Raw genomic sequence first — 23,609 nt, forward strand, 5'->3', positions numbered from 1 at the left:
TCAGTTTGCGAATATTTTGTTGAGGACTTTTCATGTATGTGCATCAGTGGTACTGACCTGTAATTTTATTTTTCTGTGATATCTCTGTCTGGTTTTTGTATCAGGGTGATGCTGGCCCTGTAGAATGAGTTCAGAGCATTCCTTCCTTTGCAATTTTTAGAATAGTTTGAGAAGGAAAGGCATTAGTTCACCAGATGAAGCCATCTGGTCCTGGACTTTTGTTTGTTGGGAGTTATTTATTTATTTATTTTAGATTGAGTTTCATTACTGGTAATTGGTTTGTTCGTATTTTCTACTTTCTTTTTTTTCTTTTTTGCGGTACGCGGGCCTCTCACTGTTGTGGCCTCTCTCGTTGCGGAGCACAGGCTCCAGACGTGCAGGCTCAGCGGCCATGGCTCACGGGCCCAGCCACTCCGCGTCATGTGGGATCTTCCCGGACCGGGGCACGAACCCGTGTCCCCTACATCGGCAGGGGGACTCTCAACCACTGTGCCACCAGGGAAGCCCGTATTTTCTATTTTCGGTCTTGGGAGATTGTCCTTTCCTAGAAATTTGTCCATTTCTTCTAGGTTGTGTTTCTGTGGTATTAGTTATAGCTTTTTTCATTTCTGATTTTATTGATTTGGGGCCCTCTTTTTTTCTTGATGCGTCTGGCTAAAGATTTATCAATTTTGTTTACCTTTTCGAAGAATCAGCTTTTAGTTTTTTTGATCTTTGTTAATGGTTTTTTAGTCTGTATTTCATTTATTTCTGCTCCAGTCTTCATGATTTCTTTTCTTCTGCTAACTTTGGGCTTTGTTTCTTTTTGTAGTTCCTTTAGGTATAAGGTTAGGTTGTTTGAGTTGTTTGTTTCCTGAGGTAAGCTTGTATTGCTCTAAACGTCCCTCTTAGAACTGCTTTTGCTGTGTCCTATAGGTTTTGGATTGTTGTGTTTTAAATAGCGTCTTTCTTGACCTCAGAATGATGTTCTTTTTCTGATGAGAAAAGGCCGTGGACACCCCGTTACTGGTAGGATTCTAAATTTTTTCACTGAGTAGGCAGGTGTATAATGCTTGAAAACAAAAAATAAAACACCAAGAGAAAGGACAAGCTAGTGTGCTTCCTCATTTATGTTGTCCAGCTGATAAATAGGAGCCTGGAGACTTCCCTTTCTGGCTGAATCCCTTTGGGCCAGCCGAGTGGGATGGCTGTCCGCATCACCCACGTGTCCACAGCCACCACATTACTTATTGCTGGGCAGGTTTTTTGGCCAAAGCTCCCCAGGAAATTCTGTTAAACACCAGCACTGTCTCCCCAACCCCCAGGTTGCTGTGTGGAGGTACAGGGGAAACCAGGGGGCTTCACAGCCCATGTGCCAGGCCTGGTGGTTCCTTGGTAACTGTGAGAGAGAGGATGTTAGAATGGTGAGCTGGTGGAAGTGGGGTGTGTTTGCTGGTCAACCTGGCTTCTCTGGAGCCCACATTTTGGGGTCAGAAGGGCTAATGCAAGGCAAACATGGTACAACACCATGGATGTTGTTGGCTTGGAGATGTTCCTCCTGGCCTCATGGAGCTGTCCAGTCAGCTGAGGTTAGTGGCCAGTGTCCTCACTGGTCTATTAGAAGGATGATGGTAACAGCAGTAGTGTGGCTGTGGGGCGTGTACACAAGTGCATGTGTGAGTGTATATGTGTACCTCTGTGTGTCTGTGTGTGTATCTCTGCGTGTGCGCATATTTGTGGTGTGCACGACTGTGTGTGTCTGTGTGTGTGTTTGGAGCTAACATAACTATTTCAAAATCAGTTTTTGGCTGTTAGTAAATACTGGTCTGCTGTGAAGGAAATAGGTGTTAAATACAGTATTACCTATTTCAAGCCATAAGAGATTATAATAGTTGGGAGTCCAGGGTATTTTTGAAAAACCAGATTCTCCTCCGTGTGGTAAAACTTAAGTAAAAAGTGGGCCTTATATTTCATTAAGCCCATTTGGCGGTTTCTTGATTAAAGAAACACATATGCCCTGTGGAAGAAGTGCTTAGCTTTGTTTATATCTGCTTGGACTTAGAATCTCCTGGAAAAGTCCCCTCAGGAACACTGCTGGGAGGATGGGGAAGAACATGCTCCATTTCTGCGAAGGGTGCCTGGTCTGTCCTCTGAGGTCGTGGCGTGGAATGGTCATTGCCTCCCTCACGTGACTTAGCTAGCTCACACTTTTGTGTCCTTGCCCGGGTCACACTTTCTTTTTCTCATCCCGGTTCTCCTCGAACCTCAAGCAGCCAGTTTTTTTCTTGGAAGTGTGACTGTTCCAGCTTTGTTGAGCTTTAATGAAAGCACTTAACATGCCTGGATAAATGGTTTCATTATTGAGAGCTTTAAGTGTGAAGTAGTAGCACTATGTCTAAAAAAAAAGTACATACGTTAGTCTTAAAATACTTTATTGCTAAAAAATGCTAATCATCATCTGAGCTTTCATTAAATCACAGGCATACCTCATTTCAAAATGAGGTATGCCTGTGATTTAATATCCGGGTTTGGAAAAGTCATGTGATCTCTGAACTTGCCTTTCTAAGTTAAAGATCATTCTCTCTCTTTTTTTTTTGTTTTGCGGTACGCGGGCGTCTCTCCGCTGTGGCCTCTCCCGTTGTGGAGCACAGGCCCGGCAGCCATGGCTCACGGGCCCAGCCGCTCCGTGGCATGTGGGATCCTCCCGGACCGGGGCACGAACCCGTGTCCCCTGCATCGGCAGGCAGACTCCCAACCACTGTGACACCAGGAAAGCCCAAGATCGTTCTCTTTTGATGGCTTTCTTTGTGTTAGCAGTCCGTAGTATGAATCGTTTCCTGCACTCAACCAGGGGTCCACAAACTCGTCTTGCAGGGGGCCAGACAGGATTGATACCTCAGGCTGGTGGGCCGGTGTCTGCCGCCGCTGTGCGGCTCTGCCCTTGGGAGCAAAGCACACAGCCATGACCGAGTTCCCGTCAGACTCGAGTTATGAGCGCTGAAATCGGAATTTCGTGTCATTTTCATGCATCAGGAAGTACTCTTTTGATTCCGTGCCCCGCCCCGCCCCCATTAAAAAACTCTAAAAGCTGTCCTTAGCCCATGGGCTGCGGTTTGCTATCTGCGACACTGAACCAGTGATTGAGGACCAAGGTGTTCACAGGGGCATTGCCTGCTGCTGCCTGGTCCAGCCTGTGGGTGTTGAGCTGAGAGATGTACCGCAGCGTGGAAGGTTTTCTGTTTGGGGACAGCATCCTGTGGGTAGGGCTCGGCCCTTTCAGCCTGCCCTCGGAGAGCTGCTCTTTGACATGGGAAAACTTAGCTGTGCCGCACCCAGGGGTCTTGCTGCAGGAAGAGTGGTTGCCTTCTGCCCAGGGCCAGCCGCTCCTACGTGCATAGTCTCATCTTGCCCTTTGCTGCAACGTGACTCTAAAGCACACTGTTGCCTGTGGTTCTCGTTTCCTAGCTCCTCGTCCCAGGACCTGTCGAGCGGCCTGTGGGAGCAGACACATCTGCAGCGCGCCTCTGACCACTTCAGCTCCCTGGGGAGCGTGGACAGCCTGGACCAGCCTGCCCAGTCCTACCCGTCTGGGCGCCTCTCGGCTGCCAAGTCCAACAGCAGCATCGACCACCTGGGCGGCCCGAGCAAGCGGGACTCCGCGTACGGCTCCTTTTCCACCAGCTCCAGCACGCCTGACCACACCTTGCCCAAGGTGGATGCCTCCTCTGCCGAGAACATCCTCTACAAAGTGGGCCTTTGGGAGGCCTCCACCGGAGGCAGCGACCGGCAGGGCCTGGCTGCCGGCGACCCTCAGTGTGTGGACGAGAGGCTCGGGGGCTTCCCCCCCAGGGTCCCCTGTGATAGCAGCAGGAGCCCCAGGCCCGAGGACAGTCCTGAGCCCAAGCTAGCTGCTTCCGGGAGGTCCAGTTTTGGGCCGGTCTGGTATGTGCCCGATAAGAAGAAGGCCTCTTCGTCCCCTCCTCCGCCCCCTCCCCCTCTCCGCAGTGACAGCTTTGCGGCCACCAAGAGCCACGAGAAGACCCAGGGCCCTCCATTCTCAGAGGCGGCCACCACGCAGCAGCCTCCGGGCCTGACCCGCGCTCAGTCCCACAGCGACTGGAGACCGGAAGCGGCCGATCAGCCGCAGAGACCAGCGCGCCTGGGCGACGGGAGGAGAGCCGGCAGCTCGGGCTGTGCGCCGGCTGTGCCCCTGGACTGCGGGTGGCCGCCCTGCGACAGCGGGGCCAGGGCCCTCCCGGGGGCCCCCAGCCGGCTCCAGGCCTCCCTGTCCAGCACGGACGTGCGCTGCCCGCAGCCTTTGCCTGCGTGCCAGCACCCGCGCCATTCCAGCGACGAGAGCCCCTTCTTTCACGAGGGGCCCAGTGCGGCCACGTGGCTCAAGGAGCAGCCGCCTGCCGAGCGCTTCCCGGATGACAGCCCCGCTCCGGTGGGGTGGCCCAGCGCTGGCGACCAGAAGGGGGACTATGGCGTGCAGAGCCGCTACTACTGCGTGACCTCCAGGCGCGGCCCGCAGGGGGGCGCCCCGGCCGCGCAGCCCCGCTGCTACCCGCCCCGGCTCGAGGGCGCCCGGCAAAGGGGGAAGGTGGCGCCGGCGGACAGGGAGGCCGGGGGCCACTGCGAGGGAGCCGAGGAACCGCCCGGGGCCGGCCTCGTGGAAACAGCGAGTGTGAAGAGGGTCGCAGGCGGCTTCGCGTGGGCCCACGGGGGCGGCGAGATCTGCCCCCTGCAGACGCCCATGCTGCACTCGCTGACCCAGGAAGGGGCGCGCCGGCCCGAGGCCGGCCACGAGGGCGCCCTGGAGAGGACCCCGCCCGAGGCCCCGGCGGGCAAACCCATACGGAGGAGCGACCGCTTCGCCACCACCCTGAGGAACGAGATCCAGCTGCGGCGAGCCAGGCTGCAGAAGAGCCGGAGCACGGCAACCCTGGCCGGCGCCGCGGAGGAGGAGGAGGCCGCTGCCGAGGCAGAGGCGCGCGGCTGGGGGGTGCAGCCGGCAGGGGGCGCCCCGGAAGCCGCCTTCTCCAGCACCTATAAGGACCACCTGAAGGAGGCGCAGGCCCGCGTCCTGAGGGCCACGTCGTTTAGGCGCCGCGACCTGGAGCCCAGCCCGTCGGACCCCGACACCCTCCCTCGCGTCTGGGAGGCAGCCCCGGCCAGGCTGCCCTCGAGCGCCGGCGGCGCTCTGCACGCCCTGCGCATCGCAGGCCGGAGGCGCTTCACGGCCGAGCAGAAACTGAAGTCCTACTCCGAGCCCGAGAAGATGAACGAGGTGGGGCTTGCGGGGGATGACGGCCCGCGCCAGCGCCCCGCACCTCCCGACGAGACCGTGCGCACCTTTGCCGACAGGTGGAAGTTTTTTGAGGAAACCAGCAAGCCCGTAGGCCAGCGGCCGGGGCTGAGGCCGGCACCCTGTGGGCTCCCCAAGGAGAAGCCGGAGAGGCCTTGGACAGCGGGCCCCGGCAAGGAGGGAGAGATGGGGAGATCAGACCCGCCTCAGAGGCTGGGAACCTTTGCAGAGTATCAAGCCTCCTGGAGGGAACAGAGGAAAGCCCCGGAAGCCAGGAGTTCTGGGAGGTACCACTCGGCAGACAACATCCTGGACGTGGGTCTGGACCAGCGCGAGAGGCCACAGTACATCCACGGAAGGTCCCGGTCGTCGCCGTCGACCGACCTCTACAAGCAGGTAAGCGTCCTGCAGGGAGCCAGCACAGAGCCTCCGTAATTCCATCTTAAGGCACGTATATAGGACAGCCCCAGAGTATCATGGCCCATTGCCGCTGTGACACGTGTCCAGCTGTCTGAGCGTTTCTGTGCACCAGCTTTTCTAGTATCAGCACAAAGCGGATACACCCATGACAATTGCGAGTGCCCTGTTTGCACCCACATCTCGAGTTCCCAGCCTCCTCGTCGGCTGTCGCCAAAGCGGTCTTTCCCTTTGATTAGCTTGCCCTTGATACAAAGGGAAGAAATTGGGGGAGATGATAGAAGATGGCAAGCTCTCCTCTGAAATTACGAGCGGTGCTTTATAGCAAGGCCTAAGACAACACAAGAGAGAGTTTCAAACATTGATGTTACTTGATGCTATTAGTATTCTTCTTAGTCCATTTCTTTGGTCAAATAGTTTTAAAGGTTGTTCTGGGGCAAATGTAATGGAAAATGCGGTGCGGTAAACTATTTCACTTTTTTTTTTTTTAAGTAGGAGTTTTTGTTTTTTTTTTTTTTTTTTTTTTGCGGTACACGGGCTTCTTACTGCTGTGGCCTCTCCTTTTGCGGAGCACAGGCTCCAGACGCGCAGGCTCAGCGGCCGTGGCTCACGGGCCCAGCCGCTCTGCGGCATGTGGGATCTTCCTGGATCGGGGCACGAACCCGTGTCCCCTGCATCGGCAGGCGGACTCTCAACCACTGCGCCACCAGGGAAGCCCATAAGTAGGAGTTTTGATGGTGAAAGTTGATGGGAAGCTTTCTGTAAAGCTGCATATTTGTATCCATACCTCAAAGCCCATAGTCAGTCTTCCTCTCCCACTCTCTCTGCTTTGTTTCCCCTTCCATCTGCATTTGTACATTTCAAAGAACAGATTTCCTGCAGCATCAGATGGAGGTTCTTTTAAGAAAAACCAGTCATCGGTTTGTTACACAATAATGAACATCCGCGTGTGGAGATAGGTGCAGGTTTCTGTGTGGGCCCCTGGTGCAGAAAGGCCTGCAAACACCGCGACCGCGTGCCCATGCCCCGTGCACTGTGACCTCTGAGAATTCCATGCTTGCTCGGTCAAGAAACAAGGCTCCCAGACTCCAGGTCCCGGGGCTTGAGGTTTCGCTGCAGGGAGCCGTGACCAGCTGGGTTTGGTTTGATTAGGGTTTGGCGGCCAGTGTGTCACACAGGTTTATGACCCTCACGTAGCAGTTTTGCTTCCTGCCCAGAGCCAAAGGGGAACGCACGGTCTTGTTGAGTCATTTTGATGAGACGCTTTGGAGAGCCGAGCTCGCGGGTCCTGTGGCCGGCTGACGGCAGGCGGCGTCACTGCCTTCGTGGTGCGGGCTCACAGGGCGAACCCACAATGAAGGGTTCGTGATCACAGAGGTCTCGGAGGCGGCAGCTTGATGACCGGGTGTCTCCTTGTGCCACCCTTGGCAGGAAGCTTCTGTGGAAGTGCGACGGCAAACAGAGGACCCCGGTGCGCGCAGAGAGCTTTCTTCCTCAGTCCAGGCCGAGGAGGGATGCCCCACCCCAAGGTAGGAGACTCTGCACTTGGGGTTACTAAGAAGTCATCTTGGGGTGGGCTGCATTATGGTGGGTGAGTGCTTGGGTATCTGGTTTCCGCCAGTCCTGAAGTGGCCACTAACCAGGTTCAACTTCCAGCGTCCCCAGGACCAAGCCCTCAGCCCTACACCACTGCCGGCGGGAGAAGCATCCCCAGGGCGGGGACGCTCTGAACGCCATCGTGGCATTTTTGGTTCTTAAAACAGCTGCTGTGTTTTCCGTACAGTCAAGTTCTTTATGTTCACAGAACGAGAAACCCAGTGTAGTGGGCTTGAATGACATGCTTTATCCAGACGGGACGCTTTAACATCGAGGGCACAGCTGGGTTGCTGGGTCTGGAAATCCAAATTGTCTGGAAGGATTGTTAGTCAAAGGACTAAGGCAAGCCTTTCTCAATTGGCCTTATTGAATGACTTAATTCTGAGCTTTAAAATAGAAATCAAGTCGGTTGGCTCCCCAAGAGGGGATCAGAGCATCTGAAAGAACGGCATGGCAGCACTGTTACACTGTCATGTGCCCTGATTCTCAAGTGTGGCCAGCGTAGCTGTGTCACTGTAGTGAGGGTGGAATTTAGGTGAAATATGGTCGTCTGGACCCTCATCCGTGAAGAGGGCGGGAGAGGGCAGTGTAGGTCACTGCAGGAACTGGGGTACGGCCTTATTTTAAAAGGGCCGATGGAAGAATGGAAGCAAATTTGTACACAATAGGGTCGCTGAGTGCATATTTTTCTGTTCCTTGAGCATCTCTGGGAGTTGGCGTGCTACTCAAATTAAACACCAACCTCAGAATTGAAGATTCTGTCCCGGAGATGACCGATTTAAATGCTTGCTTTTGAGAGCCTCACATAACGGAGTTTTACTTCATTTGGCTGTAAGCTGAGTGCTTCTAGCCTTGCACAAGAGTGTCGGAGGCTCTGAGGGAGCAGGCATGGTGGGCTGTGTGTGCATATGTAGGATGTGGTTGCAGTTACCAGTCTGCACGGCCAAGACCAGAAAGCCCTGGGTGAGAGAGGGAGGTCCGTGAACAATACACGTACAGAGCTGAGCTGTGTCTGAGCGGCACAGTTTAGAGCTTTATGGCTCTGGATTGCGAGCAGGTCACGTGGCAAGTGCCAGCTGTCATCTTTATCAAAGCCACTTCCGGGCCCTGCTGCAGTCGTGAGAGTGCGTGCTGTGCGGTAGTGCAGTGCGGTGAGGATGCTCCCCGCACACTCGGGCTCGGGCTTCGCTCCTGCACGGAGGCCTCGGGCATTTATCCTGCAGAGAGACATGCATGTGCTGGTTGGAGTTCAGCTCTCCTGCTGTGAAGAGTCATAACAAATGACTTATAATGTACATAATGTGTGTGTGTGTGTGTGTGTGTGTGTGTGTGTGTGTGTTGTAACGGTACTGTCAGCAGCGAAAGGGTCAAGAGGAACGGGGGAGCGACCACACGCTGCCTGTTTCACAGCTGTGTCTGCTGGCAGGCTGCGTAACCACTCTGAAGGAACGAGTTCCAGAAGCTTTCTGGTTTTGAGCTACAAACCCAGCAATTTTCAGAGTCATTGTGTGTGCTTTTAAAGAGTGGTGAGGCTCAGTGAAATCCTAGATTAGGGATGTCGAAGAGGCGTTTTTTTGAGAAAATGTTTATCTTCTGAAGTATCAGCGAGAAAGAGTGCCCTTGAGACATTAAATGGGAGAACCCAAGAAATGAAAATGCAGGCAAGGGACTGTCCTTTGCTCACCAACACCAAATCTATAATGCAGAGATTTAAAGATGCCCAGTGTTTTGCATAAATTCATGTAACATATCTGTGTAAAGAAATCGAATTGCTGATCTGTTAACTGGAACGTGATAATGAAAACTGGCTTTTGTTGTGTCTGTTGGGATGCAGAAGAGCCTCAAGAGAACAATTAGGCAGCAAATCGAATTGAGAGCATTTTTGTGAGCTTCAGGATTCTGTGTTCTAGATAAAGCAGGACAGAGGTTCTGCCCCAGAGGACCTCCCAGCAGAGGAGGGAAGGAAAGACACCGACACTCAGCAATGAAGCGATGACGTGTAATTATCATCTTTGTGAAAAGTTACGGGATGGTTCAGAATCTCCGGAGGGACGAGGATGAGGCGACTCCTGCCTGGGGGTTGTGGGCAAGACACGTGGTGTTTGAGCAGGACCCAGGCCCTCGGGAGGAGATCTAGCCGTGTTTGCTTGCCTCCGGCTGTGTTCTCATGGGAGCGGCGTCCTCACCCATCACGTTTCCAGAGCCAGCGCCCACTGTTTTTGGAGGTTTTGCACCAGATCTCCAAGCTCAGGTGTCCTGACTAAGGGCCGTCTGCTCCCTAACCCCAGTGTCGCGGGGACCTTGAAAGCTCGGTGTAGCAGTTTGCTTGGGCTGCCGTAACAAACTGCCAGGGTCTGGGCGGCATCAGCAACAGACAGTGATTTTCTCATGGCTCTGGAGGCCCGAGTCTAAGCTCCAGGCGCTGGCAGGGTGGGTTTCTCCCAGGGCTTCTCTTGGTGTCTTGCAGGCGGCCGCCTCCTCCCTGTGTCCTCACCTGGTCTTCCCTCTGTGTGTGTCTCTGTCCTGATGTCTTCTTGGAAGGACACCAGCCAGACTGGGTTAGGGTCCACCCCCATGCCCTCGTTTTGCCTGAATCACCTCTCGAAAGAGCTTCATTCCATCAGCTTCTGAAGTCCGGGGGGGTTAGGACTTCAAGGTATGAAGTGGTCTACTTTCTGCTGCGTCCACTCTCTCAGGAAGTGTCCTTTCATCGTTGTCCAGACAAGGTCACACCTGACGCCCTAGCATTTAAAATGAAGGAGCTGCCATCCTAGCGAGCAGCTGGTGAAGGGGGGCAAGCAGCGAAGCCTCTTTGGAGGGCTGTTGCCGGCGTGGAGTTGCACACACCCTCTGGTGGGTAATTCCCTTTCTAAGAGTGGTTTTCTGAGCAGACTCCCGTCGCCCTGTAAACAGCGTATGGGGACCAGGGGGCTCCGGTGCCCCCTCTGCCGCGTCTCGTGGAGCTGCCCCCTTGCTGGCTGGTCTCTCCCTGCCTGGACGGCTGGCGGACCCTGGGCAGAGTGGAGGTGGGGCTCTGTGCTCCTTCTGGATCGTGGGGAATAGTGCTTCCATGTTGGCATGACCTGCTTGCTGAAACTGTATTGACGATTTTAGTATACATGACAGTACACGAAGTGGGCTTTCCTTGCCCGTTAGAGGGAAATCATCAACATCTCAAATTTGGTACGCGGACTTGTTGGCCAGTGTCATGTTTTTGTTTTTTTTAAATTAATTAATTTATTTATTTTTGGCTGTGTTGGGTCTTCGTTTCTGTGCGAGGGCTTTCTCTACTTGTGGCGAGCGGGGGCCACTCTTCATCGCGGTGCGCGGGCCTCTCACTGTCGCGGCCTCTCTTGGTGCGCGGCTCCAGATGCACAGGCTCAGTAGTTGTGGCTCACGGGCCTAGTTGCTCCGCGGCATGTGGGATCCTCCCAGACCAGGGCTCGAACCCGTGTCCCCTGCATTGGCAGGCAGATTCTCAACCACTGCGCCACCAGGGAAGCCCCAGTGTCATGTTTTAAGCCTTGTAAGAAAGCTAAGTTTTACCGCATGGGGTTCGTGCCCCTCACACGTTAGGGTCTTCTAGAGGACTGCGTCTGGGGGGTTCTGCACACAGGTCTTATAGGGGAAGAGCCCGGGAGGCTGTGGCCACTGGCAGGTTCCCACTCCCCGGCCTCCTCCAGGCCATTTCTGCCCCCATAGGAGCTGCCGCCAGCGGACTGGCTCTGACCTGCAGGCTTGTATTTTGTTGGGACGGATGGGAGAGGAGGGGCCGGGGGAGAATAAGAATAAATCCTAAATCCCACTAATAGCCAGAAGGTGGAGTCTGTATGAAATCAAGCTCCTTCATTTCGCGTGAAATTCATCAACAAGCTAAGCCCACCTGAGGGTCACGTTCCTGTACGTTTGCCCTGAGACGTGATTTGCGGTACAGAGCTTGATGCCAAGACTGATTTCCATTTACTCCACAGGCTGCTTGCAAGTAGGTTTCAGAGTGAGAGCATTGCCATCCGAGCTGCACCCCTCATTTGTTGCTTTGGGGGAGACGTTTACTTCTCCTGGCCTTCAGTTAGCTAAGGGGCAGTTGAAGCTTTCCATTCTGAACTGCTGTGCTGGATAATTAGGAAGCCCATGCTGGCATGGTCACAAGGTGAAACTCAAGCTTGGAAGTTTTCTGGGGTGGAGCCCGACATCGGCACAGCTTCCTTTCGGGCAGTGCACTGTCTCCCGTGCCCAGAGCCGTTGCTCAGACACAAACCTCCATCCTCCCAGAGATGAAGAGCAACGGCTGTCAGAAGACCCTGGGCCCGGGCTCCAGTGGTGTGTTTTTACGTCTTGGTTTGTAACTACACTTTCCCCTTGTGTTTATACCCGTGTGGCTTCAGGAAAAGCAGAGTCAGGACAAGGCACAGCAGATTTGTTCACATGCTGGTTTGGTCTCGTGACTTCACGTTATTCTGAAGGACGTGTTGTTAGGCTGTGGTTTGAGGGTCCCAGGGCTTGGGGCCCCGGAGCAGAAAGTGAGGCCAGGAGCAGTGAGGTGTGGGCAGAGATCGTGCTGAGATGTTAACCACCGCAGTGCTGAGGGACAGCGATGGAGGCTGGACCCAGGCATCCGGGTTCCAGACGTGGCGGGGAAGCGGTCCTCCACAGACCCTGCTTGTGACGGCAGCTTCTGCCCTCTGAGAGGGTTCTGACACACGTCGGCTGATTGCCCTGGTGGCTGCATGTGAGTCCTTTGTTGGGGGCGGGGGTGGGGGAGGGAAAAGCCAAGAGTCCACGGCCCCTCTTCTTGGATGGAGAGACTTCCGCAGCTGTTTGACAGGATCCTTTGCTCTCTTATCCTCTGGTCTCCTTTCTTCTCAGTGGACTCCTGTCTTCAAAGCTCTAACCCTTGGGACGTCCCTGGTGGTGCAGTGGTTAAGGATCCACCTGCCAAGGCAGGGGACACAGGTTTGATCCCTGGTCCGGGAGGATCCCACGTGCCGCGGAGCAACTAAGCCCGCGAGCCACAACTACTGAGCTTGTGTGCTGCAACGGCTGAAGCCCGCGCACCTAGAGTTATGCTCCGCAACAAGAGAAGCCACCGCATTGAGAAGCCCACGCACGGCAAGGAAGAATAGCCCCCGCTCGCCGCAGCTAGAGAAAGCCCGTGCGTAGCAACAAAAACCCAATGCAGCCAAAAAAAAAAAAAAAAAAAAAAAAGCTCAAACCCTTGTCAGTTGCCTGTGGTTGAACTTGCACATACAGGGACTCTTTGGTGTTTTTGCCTTTCTCCAGAAATCCACAAGAACACAGCGACACTCATGATCTCCTTTTGATCCTTTCACCCATGCTTCCTTGCTCGATGCCGTGTTTTAAGTCAGCGTACCATGGTTTAGGGCTGGGATGACCTGGAAGGCGGCCATATGGGTTTAAGTACACCCTACGTGAATGCTCTTCACGGTGGCAGAGGTGTCGGCAAAGTCTCCTCTGACTGCTTTTGAGACGATCTTTGCTGCCTTTCAGTTCTTCTAGACTCTTCTGGCTCATTGTCTCATTAAAGTGCTTTCCTCTTGGCTCAAGAACCGAATTGTCGGGACTTCCCTGGTGGTCCAGTGGTTAAGAATCCGCCTCCCAACGCAGGGGACGCAGGTTTGATCCCTGGTCGGGGAACTAAGATCCCACGTGCCGCGGGGCAGCTAAGCCTGAGCAAAAGAACCGAACTGTCAAGGACCAGGTCTCTGATCCCTGTTTCTTCTGATGGGACCGAGTGTGGCACCCTACCTAATCCTCACGTAGTCGACTTTCATACCATTCATTAATGGGTGAAGTCGCACGTCTTAATCCAGGCTGTGTGGTGAATCCGTGTTGGGAACGTGAGCGCGTCTCATCCGTGATCTGTGAACACCGACTTGTGGTTCCTCCCCTGTGGAAGGTACGGCCTGTGAGAGGCACCGTAGCATTCTTGCAGGGTGGTAACGAGGTGGCGCTTCGTTGCAGAAGTGGACATGGCAGAGCCACGTTAGGATGAAAACTTGCTCCACAGAGATGATCGAGGGCATCCCTGATGCCTGGGAGGGTCGTGGTTGCGTCCACATATCCTTCTCACAGCTGCCTCTCCCCAGGCCTTCGTGAGCAATGTTCGGGAGCTTTGGAGACCAGGTGCTAGACGCAGGCTTCTCTCTCTTGGGCGAGGACGAGGCCGCTTAACTGCAGCAGGTTTCTCCTGTGTTTCTTTCTGTCTGTGTCGGCATTTTATATTAGAACTCTGAAATCAGTGTCTGGAGAACACCAGTGGGCAGTGAGTCTCGGGCCCACCGAGGTCAGGCTCCCTGACGAGATGGCTTCGAGGACCGGACATCTGTCCAGTTTGACCTCCGTCTCTTGGGACTCACAAGCTTTGTAGGTGTCTGTATGTGGGGTCACGTTGGCTGCTGTTTGTGAGGTTCCTGTAAATGACTTGCTTTAATTTTTAAGTTACTCAGAGTAACTTATGCTGCTATATTCAAAATGGATAACCAACACGGGCCTACTGGGTAAAACAGGGAACTCTGCTCAATATTATGTAACAACCTAAATGGGAAAACAATTTGGAAAAGGAGTAGATATAACTTAATCACTTTGCTATACACCTGAAACTAATGCAACATTGTTATTCAACTAGACTCCAACATAAAAAAGTTTAAAAACATAAAATAAAAAATACGTAACTTATGCTTTTTTTGAAATGGGCTGAAATGATTTTATTTATTTTAAAATTGTGGTGGGATCCACATAATGTAAAGTTAACCATTTGAGTGTATATGATTCAGTAACACTTAATACATTCACAGCATTAGGCATCCATCACCACCGTCTAGTTCCAGAAGATTTTCATCACCCCGAAAGGAGACCTTGTACCCCTGAGTGGTCACTCCTGAAGTGGCTTTATTATTTTTCTCCCCCCCTCCCCGCCTTTCTACTTTGCATTTTCCTTTTCTTAAAAAATTTTTAATTTTATTTTTGGCTGCGTGGCTCTTCGTTGCTGCATGCAGGCTTTCTCTAGTTGCAGAGAGCGGGGGCTACTCGTTGTTGTGGAGCGCGGGCTTCTCATTGCGGTGGCTTCTCTCATTGCGGAGCACGGGCTCTAGGCGAGTGGGCTCAGTAGTTGTGGCTCGCGAGCTCTAGAGTGCAGGCTCTGTAGTTGTGGCGCACGGGCTTAGTTGCTCCGCGGCATGTGGGATCTTCCCGGACCAGGGCTCGAACCCGTGTCCCCTGCACCGGCAGGCGGATTCTTAACCACTTCGCCACCAGGGAAGTCCCAGTGAAGTGGGCTTATTTTTAAGGTTCAGTTTGAAGTGATGCCCTCTCTAGAGTTAGACTGCATCTTATACACAGCTGCCCTCAGTCATAGGTGAGGTGGACCCTTGTCTGTCAGAGTTGATTTCCTCGTACTTGGTGTGTTAAGTGGTGGTGAGATGCCTGCAGCTAGTCCCAGAAATCAGTTTTCTCATAAACTTTCTGAAGGTCCACACACTGAAAATAAAAAAGAATGGTTCTGCGATTTGCCTCTTAAGCAGCGTAAGATGCATTAAAATATTTCCGAGTGGACGTGAAACGTGCGCGAAACCGAGGAGTCGGTGTATCCCCTCGGCACCCCCAGGCAGCCACCTGCTCTCCCCTGGCCCTGCGGAGGTCACACCACCTCCACCAGCAGCTGGAGTCAGAGGACAGGAAGGTGAAGGAGGAAGACAGTGGTGTGGGCAGTGAGAGGGCGCTAGCCGAGAAGGTGCATGGCCTTGAGGTTTTCTCAGATGCAGCACTTGGAGCACATGGGTTCCTGGAAGACGTGCCTGTGCTCCTTTCGAGTTGAATCTTTTGTGTCTTTATTTCCATGTGAACCTTAACCTTCTTACCAGGATATGCTGGATGGTGTGCACGGTCGTGCCTTGTGTGTGTGGGGAGCCCCGCTGTCCGAGGTAATGAGGTTGCTGTCCCATGCAGGGAGGAGAGCATGAGTCCAGGCTCACACGTGACCCCAGCTGTCCCGCCGAGACAAGGGACAAGTCATCAGGGTGCCATGCCAGCAGAGCTCCGGGTCCTGTCTGTCCGGAGACGAGTGATGAGTCCTTTCGTGGCCTCTGGGAACCCAGGGTCGCTGAACCCACGAGAAGTGGGGTGTCCGGAGCCACGAGAGGAAGAGTTCATTCCCAGCAAAGCCATTAAAGTCACGTTGGCTTTATAGTTCTTTTCCCACGTCCCTTGCAAATCTGTTGTGTGTTTTATAGTCTGTGAGCTATAAAAATAAGGAAAATATATTTAGACACATTTAACAATATAATAAAAAGCCACACGTTGCGTGATTCTGGTGCGTGTATGCTGCCCAGAGCAGGTAGATCCGTAGAGACAGAAGGGAGATGGGTGGCTAACAGCAATGAAGGCCCGAGGGAAAGGCAGTCACTGCCAGCGGGTGTGGAGCTCTTTGCGGGTGAGGGAAACGCTTTGGAATTAGACAGTGGTGACAGATGCACAACTCTGTGAATTTACCGAAAGCTACTAAATCATACGCTTCCAAAGGGTGAATTTCAGGGTATGCGAACCTCATCTCAATTTTTAAAATCTGGTCGGTGCCGAGAATCCACAAGAAGAAAAGTTTTTAAAATTTAAAACGAGGCCGCGCGTTACTCAAGTCTGAGCATCGCGGCTCTAGCTCAGACTTCGCAAAGGATCAGATGGTGAGTACTTTTGGCGTTAAGGAACTCAGTGTTCCTGCTGTGCTGACGTCTCTGCCCTTGTAGCCTGGGAGCAGCCGTGGACAGTCCATAAAGAGGTGGGTGTGGCTGTACTCCCATAAAACTGGACAGAGAAGGTTTGCCAGCCCTGGGATTTGGCCGAGGGACGTAAGAGATTGGCCTTCAGTGAGTGCGCTTCCCAGACGGGGAGGTGAGGCCTGCATGGTCAACTGTCTGCATGTTTCCAGAGAGGCTTCTTGCATGCTTCTCTGCAACATGATGTCCCTTTCTCTTGCCATTTTCATTTTACTGGTCTCTCTGGCTTGGTTGGCTTTGCTGTGGCCCGTTCACAGCATGAGCGTGTGGAGAGGGAAGGATGCTGTTAAGCTCGGGCTCCTTTGTGATACTCTGACTTGGAGCATTGGCATCCTTGGACTATACGAGCTCAGTTCAGGTGAAGTGACTTGGGGAAGGGTTGAGGCTTCAGCAGGCTTGCCCCAGCGGCTATGAGGAGGCGTTCTTTCGGCATTTCAGTGTGCCAGGGTGCCTGTCATGTTCTGTTCCCTTCTTATTTATGGACTTTCTCAAGGACATGAATGTACTGTATCAAGTAAAGGCACATTTGTATTCAACTTTTTACAAGTATTTACGATGTACAGTCCTAACGGCATCAACACAGCGTAGGCTTTGAGCATCTTATACGCCCCGATAATTACGCCTTGTTCTAGGAAACACGGATACATGAAAACCCAACGATAAACCTTAATATTATAAAAGTGCTTCCCCGGGCCTCCCTGGTGGCGCAGTGGTTGGGAGTCCGCCTGCCGATGCAGGGGATACGGGTTCGTGCCCCGGTCTGGGGGGATCCCATATGCCGCGGAGCGGCTGGGCTCGTGAGCCGTGGCCGCTGGGCCTGCGCGTCCGGGGCCTGTGCTCCGCAACGGGAGAGGCCACAGCAGTGAGAGGCCCGCATACCGCAAAAAGGAAAAAAAAAAAAAAAAGTGCTTCCCCTTTACACATTGTTCATAGAGAGTCTCCTTTAAAAATGGATTCCTAGAGCAAAAGCAGCACCCAGATTCTGGTTTCTAATATGCTTCTCCATGAGAAGGATGCAGGGCTCCTTGGAGGTACGGCTGATGCTGGAGCTGGGGCAGGGTGTATGCAAAACGAGTATGGAGTGTCTTGTGCCCTCAAAGTAAGGAAGTATTCAAACAAACACAAAAAACCGTGTAACAGTGAGGCTATGCCAGAGGGACACAGGGGTCCACTTAGAGTTAGGCATGACCAAAGCTGCAGTGAGATAAAGTCGTGCAGGATTGTAACCCAGCGTGTAAAGTATCCCTGAGTCCACACTGATAGATGTAAATGATTGGGTATATTAATACGTGGGGGAGAAGAGACAAACCTGTGCCGAAAAATTCCAGATCTCTGTAGATCCTCCGCCCTCAAGGGGGTGGTGGGTCAGAACCCTTTATTCCCGTAATACGGGCTCCATATGGTAACATTCTTCCACACGGGGCAGGGTGAAAAGGTGGGGTGAAAGTCACGTGACCGAGGAGAAGCTGATGCACGCTGTACCTGACCCTGCCCACCAGTCAGCAGACTGTTGTGTTGACGGCGTGATCCTTGGTATTGTACGGTAAGCAGGGCATTCACCTCTTGTGGCCTGCCCTCCACGTCCATAACTCCAGGGTAATCACAACGAAAACATCAGACGCATCCCAGCTGAGAAGCATTCTGCAAAAATGCCTGCACGGTGCTCCTCAAAGCTGTGGAGGGGGGGCTTCCCTGGTGGCGCAGTGGTTGAGAGTCCGCCTGCCGATGCAGGGGACACGGGTTCGTGCCCCTATCTCGGAGGATCCCACATGCCGCGCAGCGGCTGGGCCCGCGAGCCATGGCCGCGGAGCCTGTGTGTCCGGAGCCTGTGCTCCGCAACGGGAGAGGCCACAGCAGTGAGAGGCCCGCGTACAGCAAAAAAAAAAAAAAAAAAAAAAAAAAAAAAAAAAGCTGTGGAGGGCATGGAAAACAAGGACAGTGAGAAGCTGTCGCTCAGGTGGGAGGAGGTGAAGCAGATGTGACAACTAAGTGCGATGTGGTGTCCTGGCTGGGATCCTGGGACACAAGAAGGCTATCAGGCGAGAGTGAAGAAAGTCTGAATAAAGTGTAGACTGTAGTTAGGATGAATGAACCAAGATTGGGGTCACTAGTTATGGCAAAGGTACTCATGTCATGTGTAGACAGTAGGGGAAACGGGGGTGTAGGGGACATGGGAACATTCTCCTCTCGTTGAAATTTTTCTGTGCGTCTAAAACCATTGTAAAATCAAGTGTTGAGATGTTTCGAGTTACTCAGTTTGTAAACACCAGGAACATACCTTTTGAGCAGTAAGTGGGTGAAATCCCTTATCAGCCACCAGGCTCTTACTGGATGCCTGTTACGTGGATGGCCTCCCATTGTGCTCTGAGGTACAGACAGGCATGGAGCTGGCCTGGGGTGGATGGCACCCTCTCTTAGGGATGGGATCCTGTACTTGGTAGAATAATACATGGAGATGAAAACTAGTGCAAAGTATGTGGGATGTGGGGGGGCAGACACAGGTTCAAATTCTTACTCTCGTTCTCCATGTGCTTGCATCAGGCCACCTAAGCTTGCCAATAACTTCCCTTCCCTGGATGATGGGATAGCCACACCACCCTTCCTTGCAGACTCATTTAAATGCTAAATGGGTGTCACACTACCGCAGGGGCGCAGTGCTTAAAATCAAGCAGGTGTGAAAAAATGAAAAAGTCACTCTTGGTGAGATAGCGGTAACGTGGGAGATACTGCAAAGTAGCACGTGTTACTTGTTTAAATGAGCAAGAGTCAGAAGTAACCGCAGTGAATTTTGAAGACATTGATTGATGCAGGTGGTAAAAAGAGAAAATTCGTCCTGGAGGGTAAGTGCAGGACTGGGGAGGGTCGGGGCTCTCCGCGTGGCTGTTAGAGACCCTGGTGAGAGGGGCACTGCCTGCGTCAGGGGGGAGGGAGCTGCCTTAGGAGGGGAGGTGGGGCGCGGGGACTTTCAATGCAGATCATTGTGAAGTGACGGATTGGCTAAGTCAGGGTCAGCCTGTGACCCCTTTGTGGTCTGCAGCGAATGCCTTGTACGCAGTAAAACCTCCGGAAGCACTTTGTTAGCTGTTTGGATTACATTCCTCCTGAGTGTGTAATAAACCCCCAAATACAGGAAGACGTAAAATAGGCTATTGAGTGTTTGGTTTTGTTTTGTTTTAAACTTCATTGTTTCATCTGACCTTACGGTTGTGGGATTGCACCTTGGATTGCACACGTTATACGATGGTCTAGCACACTTAAACGGGCAAAGCTGCGTAAAATTCGTGCAGTAGGCTTTTCTGTATTTCCTTTTAAATTATAAAGAGGAAGACACCCGTGCCTTTAGGGCTTTAAAAGGGCAGGGCTTTGGGGGTTTAGGCAGAGAAGCCTTGGGAACATTTCCCCCTGAGGTCAGGAGTCGTCAGTGAGGTCACAAGGGAGCCTTGAGTCCTGGGGTTAGAGTTGGGCGGGGCGGGGCTGCGTGAACTTGACCGTCACGAGGCAGCGGGCACAGACAGGCAGGCAGACGCCGGGGCTGCTGCAGAGCGGGTCCCTGGGGCGCTGTGCTCACGGCGGGCGGAGAGCCGGTAAGAGAGCCTGGGTCCCCTCTCGGGGCATCTCCTGCAGGACAGGGATGCTTTCCTGCCGCCGTGGCTGTGTGCCGGCTTTGCAGTGACTCGTGCCCCTTTTGTTGCGCTGTCTTGAAGAGCAGGTGGTCAGCTCACGGGGCGGTGTGAGGCCAGCGGGGGAGGTCTGCAGACACGCTTCTCGTGTGGTGTTCTGCCTGAAAGTGAATGATAATGCAGATCGGCATGCAGAGTCCACCTGCGCTCTGCCCGTGTGCACGTGTGTGTGGGCACACGAGCCTGTGCTCTGTGTGTGTGTGTGCTTGTACACACGTGCTGTTTTGGTCGCCTGGGTTTCTGCCGTTGGCTGAAAGCGCGCTGGAGCTAGAAGGCAGTGCCTCTCGGGACTGTGCTCTGGGCAGTGAGCTGGTGTGACTGGGAGCCCTTGGTATGTGGGGCGCGCTCTGCAGACCTGCCTTCCCTGCCGAAGGGTCCCCGAGGAGACTGGCGGGAGGGCGCTAGCGTTTCATGAAGACCCTTCCTTGCTTTGCCTTTTCTTTTTCCATAGCAATGAGAAATGAGCGTTCTCATGACGGAGGCTTTGACCGTGGATGTAGAAAGGAAATGGTGAGTCAGCGACATCAGAATGAAAAAGGCAGGGAAATCAGGTGTGCATGTTGAGTCGTGAAAAAAAATGCTTGGTGGGTAAATTCACTCATAGCCTGCTGATGGCAATGAAAAAATGTAAATGGAGAAAATGGCACAGGGTGGTTCTGAGCGTTTTGCAGTTCTTGTTCCGCAGTCGTGACAATTTAAAGGCATGCATTTCTTACGGGTTTTACCGTACATGTGCTGTGGGTTTTTTTTTTTTTTGCCTTTTATATTGTGACATAAAACAAGTTATTAATTTTGGCCATATTTCTAAACGATTGAAATTGTTTTGCTTCACTAGAGCAGGCTTTTGTGTGTGCGGCGGGAGTGTGCCATTTTCACAGGGAAACGGCTGCATGTATGTGGTACGCAGACGCTGACACACAGTTTGGGCTTGCATTGACTGACTCACTTGGGTAGGAGTCATCTTGAAATGACTTAGTGGTCATGCTTAGGTGAAACGTAGAGGCAGAGGGGTTTGAAGAAGGGTTTTCAGACAATCTACCTGACAGCATTAATAATGAAAGAACCTGCTGTCGTATACATTGTCTGAAGACTTACACAATGAAGGAATGGAAAATGATATTTTAACATGTCGCAAAATAACTGAAGATTGGGTACAGGTTTGATGAATGGTTGACATATTTCTTTTCCTTGCAAAGCAGAATCTTTGAGGGCGTATATTATAAATATTTTTTATGATTATGTTGCAGAAAAGTATTTGATGGCTGGTAGGAAACTGGACATCTCTATGCAGCTTTTTGTCAAGCCGAGTGGAAAAAGCATGTCACACTTTCTCTCTCTGTCTCTCTCACACACATACCCACAAACATATACCCCTTAGGGAAAAATATTTGCAGGGGGATTTTTATTCATGAATGCATGAACGAACAAAACACAGAAAAGCCATTTATAAAAGGAGTATTAGAAATCACCATACAGGGGCTTCCCTGGTGGCGCAGTGGTTGAGAGTCCGCCTGCCGATGCAGGGGACACGGGTTCGTGCCCCGGTCCGGGAAGATCCCACATGCCGCGGAGCGGCTGGGCCCGTGAGCCATGGCCACTGAGCCTGCGCGTCCGGAGCCTGTGCTCCGCAATGGGAGAGGCCACAACAGTGAGAGGCCCTCGTACGGCCAAAAAAAAAAAAAAAAAAAAAAGAAAGAAATCACCATACATATTGGTGTTGACCGTGCAGGTCACGTAAGGCTTCTCCTGCCCGGCTGGGGTGACAGACAACCCTGTAAATGTATGCTGATGGCTGCGTGTTTGGCGTGAACTGGCTGCTCCCCTAGCTGCCTTTGGGTTTTGGAGGTTGCAGAAGCTAATACTTCATGTGGCCTTTAGAATGCATTTGCTTTACTCTCACTACCTTGAATTCTTTGCCTCTTGTGTGCATTAAATTTTAGGAAGGTCTAGATGGGGGAGCAGTAGAAGCCAGAGGTGGTGTTTTGTGTCCACCGGATCGGCCCATCTCTCCCCAGTCAGCGGACACTTGTGTTTTCTAGCGGGCTTTCCCTCCAACAGGTTAGATAAGTCATTTCTGTGAGGCTTGTAGACATCCCTGGATGTCTGAAGAGATCCTAAAGTTATTTAGTTTTTCACCTTTGAAGAAAGACTTGCAGAATCCCTTGTGTTCATTACTGAAGATTCAGAAGGGCTTCTCGCCTGTATATCTTGGACCTCACAACATGGGTACCATGTTCATTTTACGATAAGCAAACTGGGGCTTCAGTAACTGGATTCACACAGCTTCTTAATGCATGCAGTATGGCTGGTCTTTAATCTGGTGGGTTCCTGCTAAGTCCTACCACCGCGGATGCTGGAAGGTTCTACAGATCGTCACAGCCTGCATATAGACCTGTATAAGATGCCAAACCTCTTCTGTTATTAGCTGTCACGTCCCAGGGCCAGTTCACCAACAGTGCAGTGAGAAGGGGTTCCAGTGTGGGTTTCCAGGGCGGTGGTGTAATATAAAGACCTCTTAACCAGGCTGAGAAACTGCGGACCCAGGTCCCAACCTGCGTGGACGTGACCTGTTTCTTCATCCACGAAATAGGGAGTTTGGATGAAATGATTTCTACGGACCCTTGCAGCTATCATCATTTTTGATTCTTGGGGAGAGAAGCCAGGAACTCAGATTCCCCTTACATGACACATCCAGGCCAGTGGGTTGTATTGTGGTATTCATTCGCTACCAACATTCATGTGAGTGAAGACATATATGAGATACACACACGTGGGTAGTATCTTTGAGATCCATATGTAAATAAATAAAATGAGCTCTTCAGCAGACTTGATTTTTCTGCCTGCAGGGGTTTCTTTTTTTTTTTTTTAAAAGAAGATGTTGGGGGTAGGAGTTTATTAATTAATTAATTTATTTTTGCTGTGTTGGGTCTTCGTTTCTGTGCGAGGGCTTTCTCTAGTTGTGGCAAGCGGGGGGCCGCTCGTCATCGCGGTGCGCGGGCCTCTCACTATCGCGGCCTCTCTTGTTGCGGAGCACAGGCTCCAGACGCGCAGGCTCAGTAGTTGTGGCTCACGGGCCTAGTTGCTCCGCGGCATGTGGGATCTTCCCAGACCAGGGCTCGAACCCGTGTCCCCTGCATTAGCAGGCAGATTCTCAACCACTGCGCCACCAGGGAAGCCCCTGCGGGGGTTTCTTGATGCAATGGCAGTCATTGACAGCACACCCACTTAGTTGTTCTGTGGTGAAGTCAGCTGCTAACAGTCGAAGTTCTCCCAGGTACAGCTTACATACCATGTGTTATTTAATGACTTTGTTAAAGAGTCCAGCCAGTGGGCGCTTACACATATTTGGAGGCCGTTAAAAATAGAATAACTAGAAATTCTAGGAAGGTATGAAACATTTATACAGACACACACACCTGCAGATATATGTGTATACACCTGCATGTATATGTATACACATGAGCGTGCAAGTATGTGTATATATACACATGTGCACATAAATATGTATTATAGACATTTTATATAGGAATAAAGTAAATTTTCATGTACAATAAATATCTGAAGCCTATGGAGTAAATAATCATTTCTAAATATGGTTCAGCTGAGTAACAATCATGCAATATTCTGAGATGGTATTTTCAAAATTTTGGGTCACGTGCATTGTGCTAAAAGGACATGCTTAAAGCAGATGGTTTTCTCTTAATTTACGGAGATCCTATGCTATTCTAAGTATGTTTTAATCTCTTTTACCACAGTTTCCCAGAATTAAAAAATGGCTCCTTATTTCATAAGCTTGATATATGTTTTTGAGAGCTAGGATTTATACTTATCTGTGGTTAC

General features: G+C 52.0%; 1 protein-coding gene across 5 annotated transcripts in view; it reads left to right on the forward strand.

Annotated features, from left to right (window-relative positions):
• Positions 1 to 23,609, forward strand: part of SHROOM2 (shroom family member 2) — a 142,397-nt gene that overhangs the window by 83,196 nt on the left and 35,592 nt on the right. For all 5 annotated transcript variants that reach the window (XM_082610558.1, XM_082610560.1, XM_082610559.1 and 2 more), the window contains 2 exons: positions 3,445 to 5,683; positions 7,136 to 7,233. In XM_082610558.1, the coding sequence (XP_082466684.1) occupies positions 3,445 to 5,683; positions 7,136 to 7,233 (2,337 nt within the window). The remainder of the gene's footprint in view (positions 1 to 3,444; positions 5,684 to 7,135; positions 7,234 to 23,609) is intronic.

This window comes from Mesoplodon mirus, assembly GCF_964341445.2.
Source record: "Mesoplodon mirus genome assembly, chromosome: X".
Classification (NCBI taxonomy): Eukaryota; Metazoa; Chordata; class Mammalia; order Artiodactyla; family Ziphiidae; genus Mesoplodon; species Mesoplodon mirus.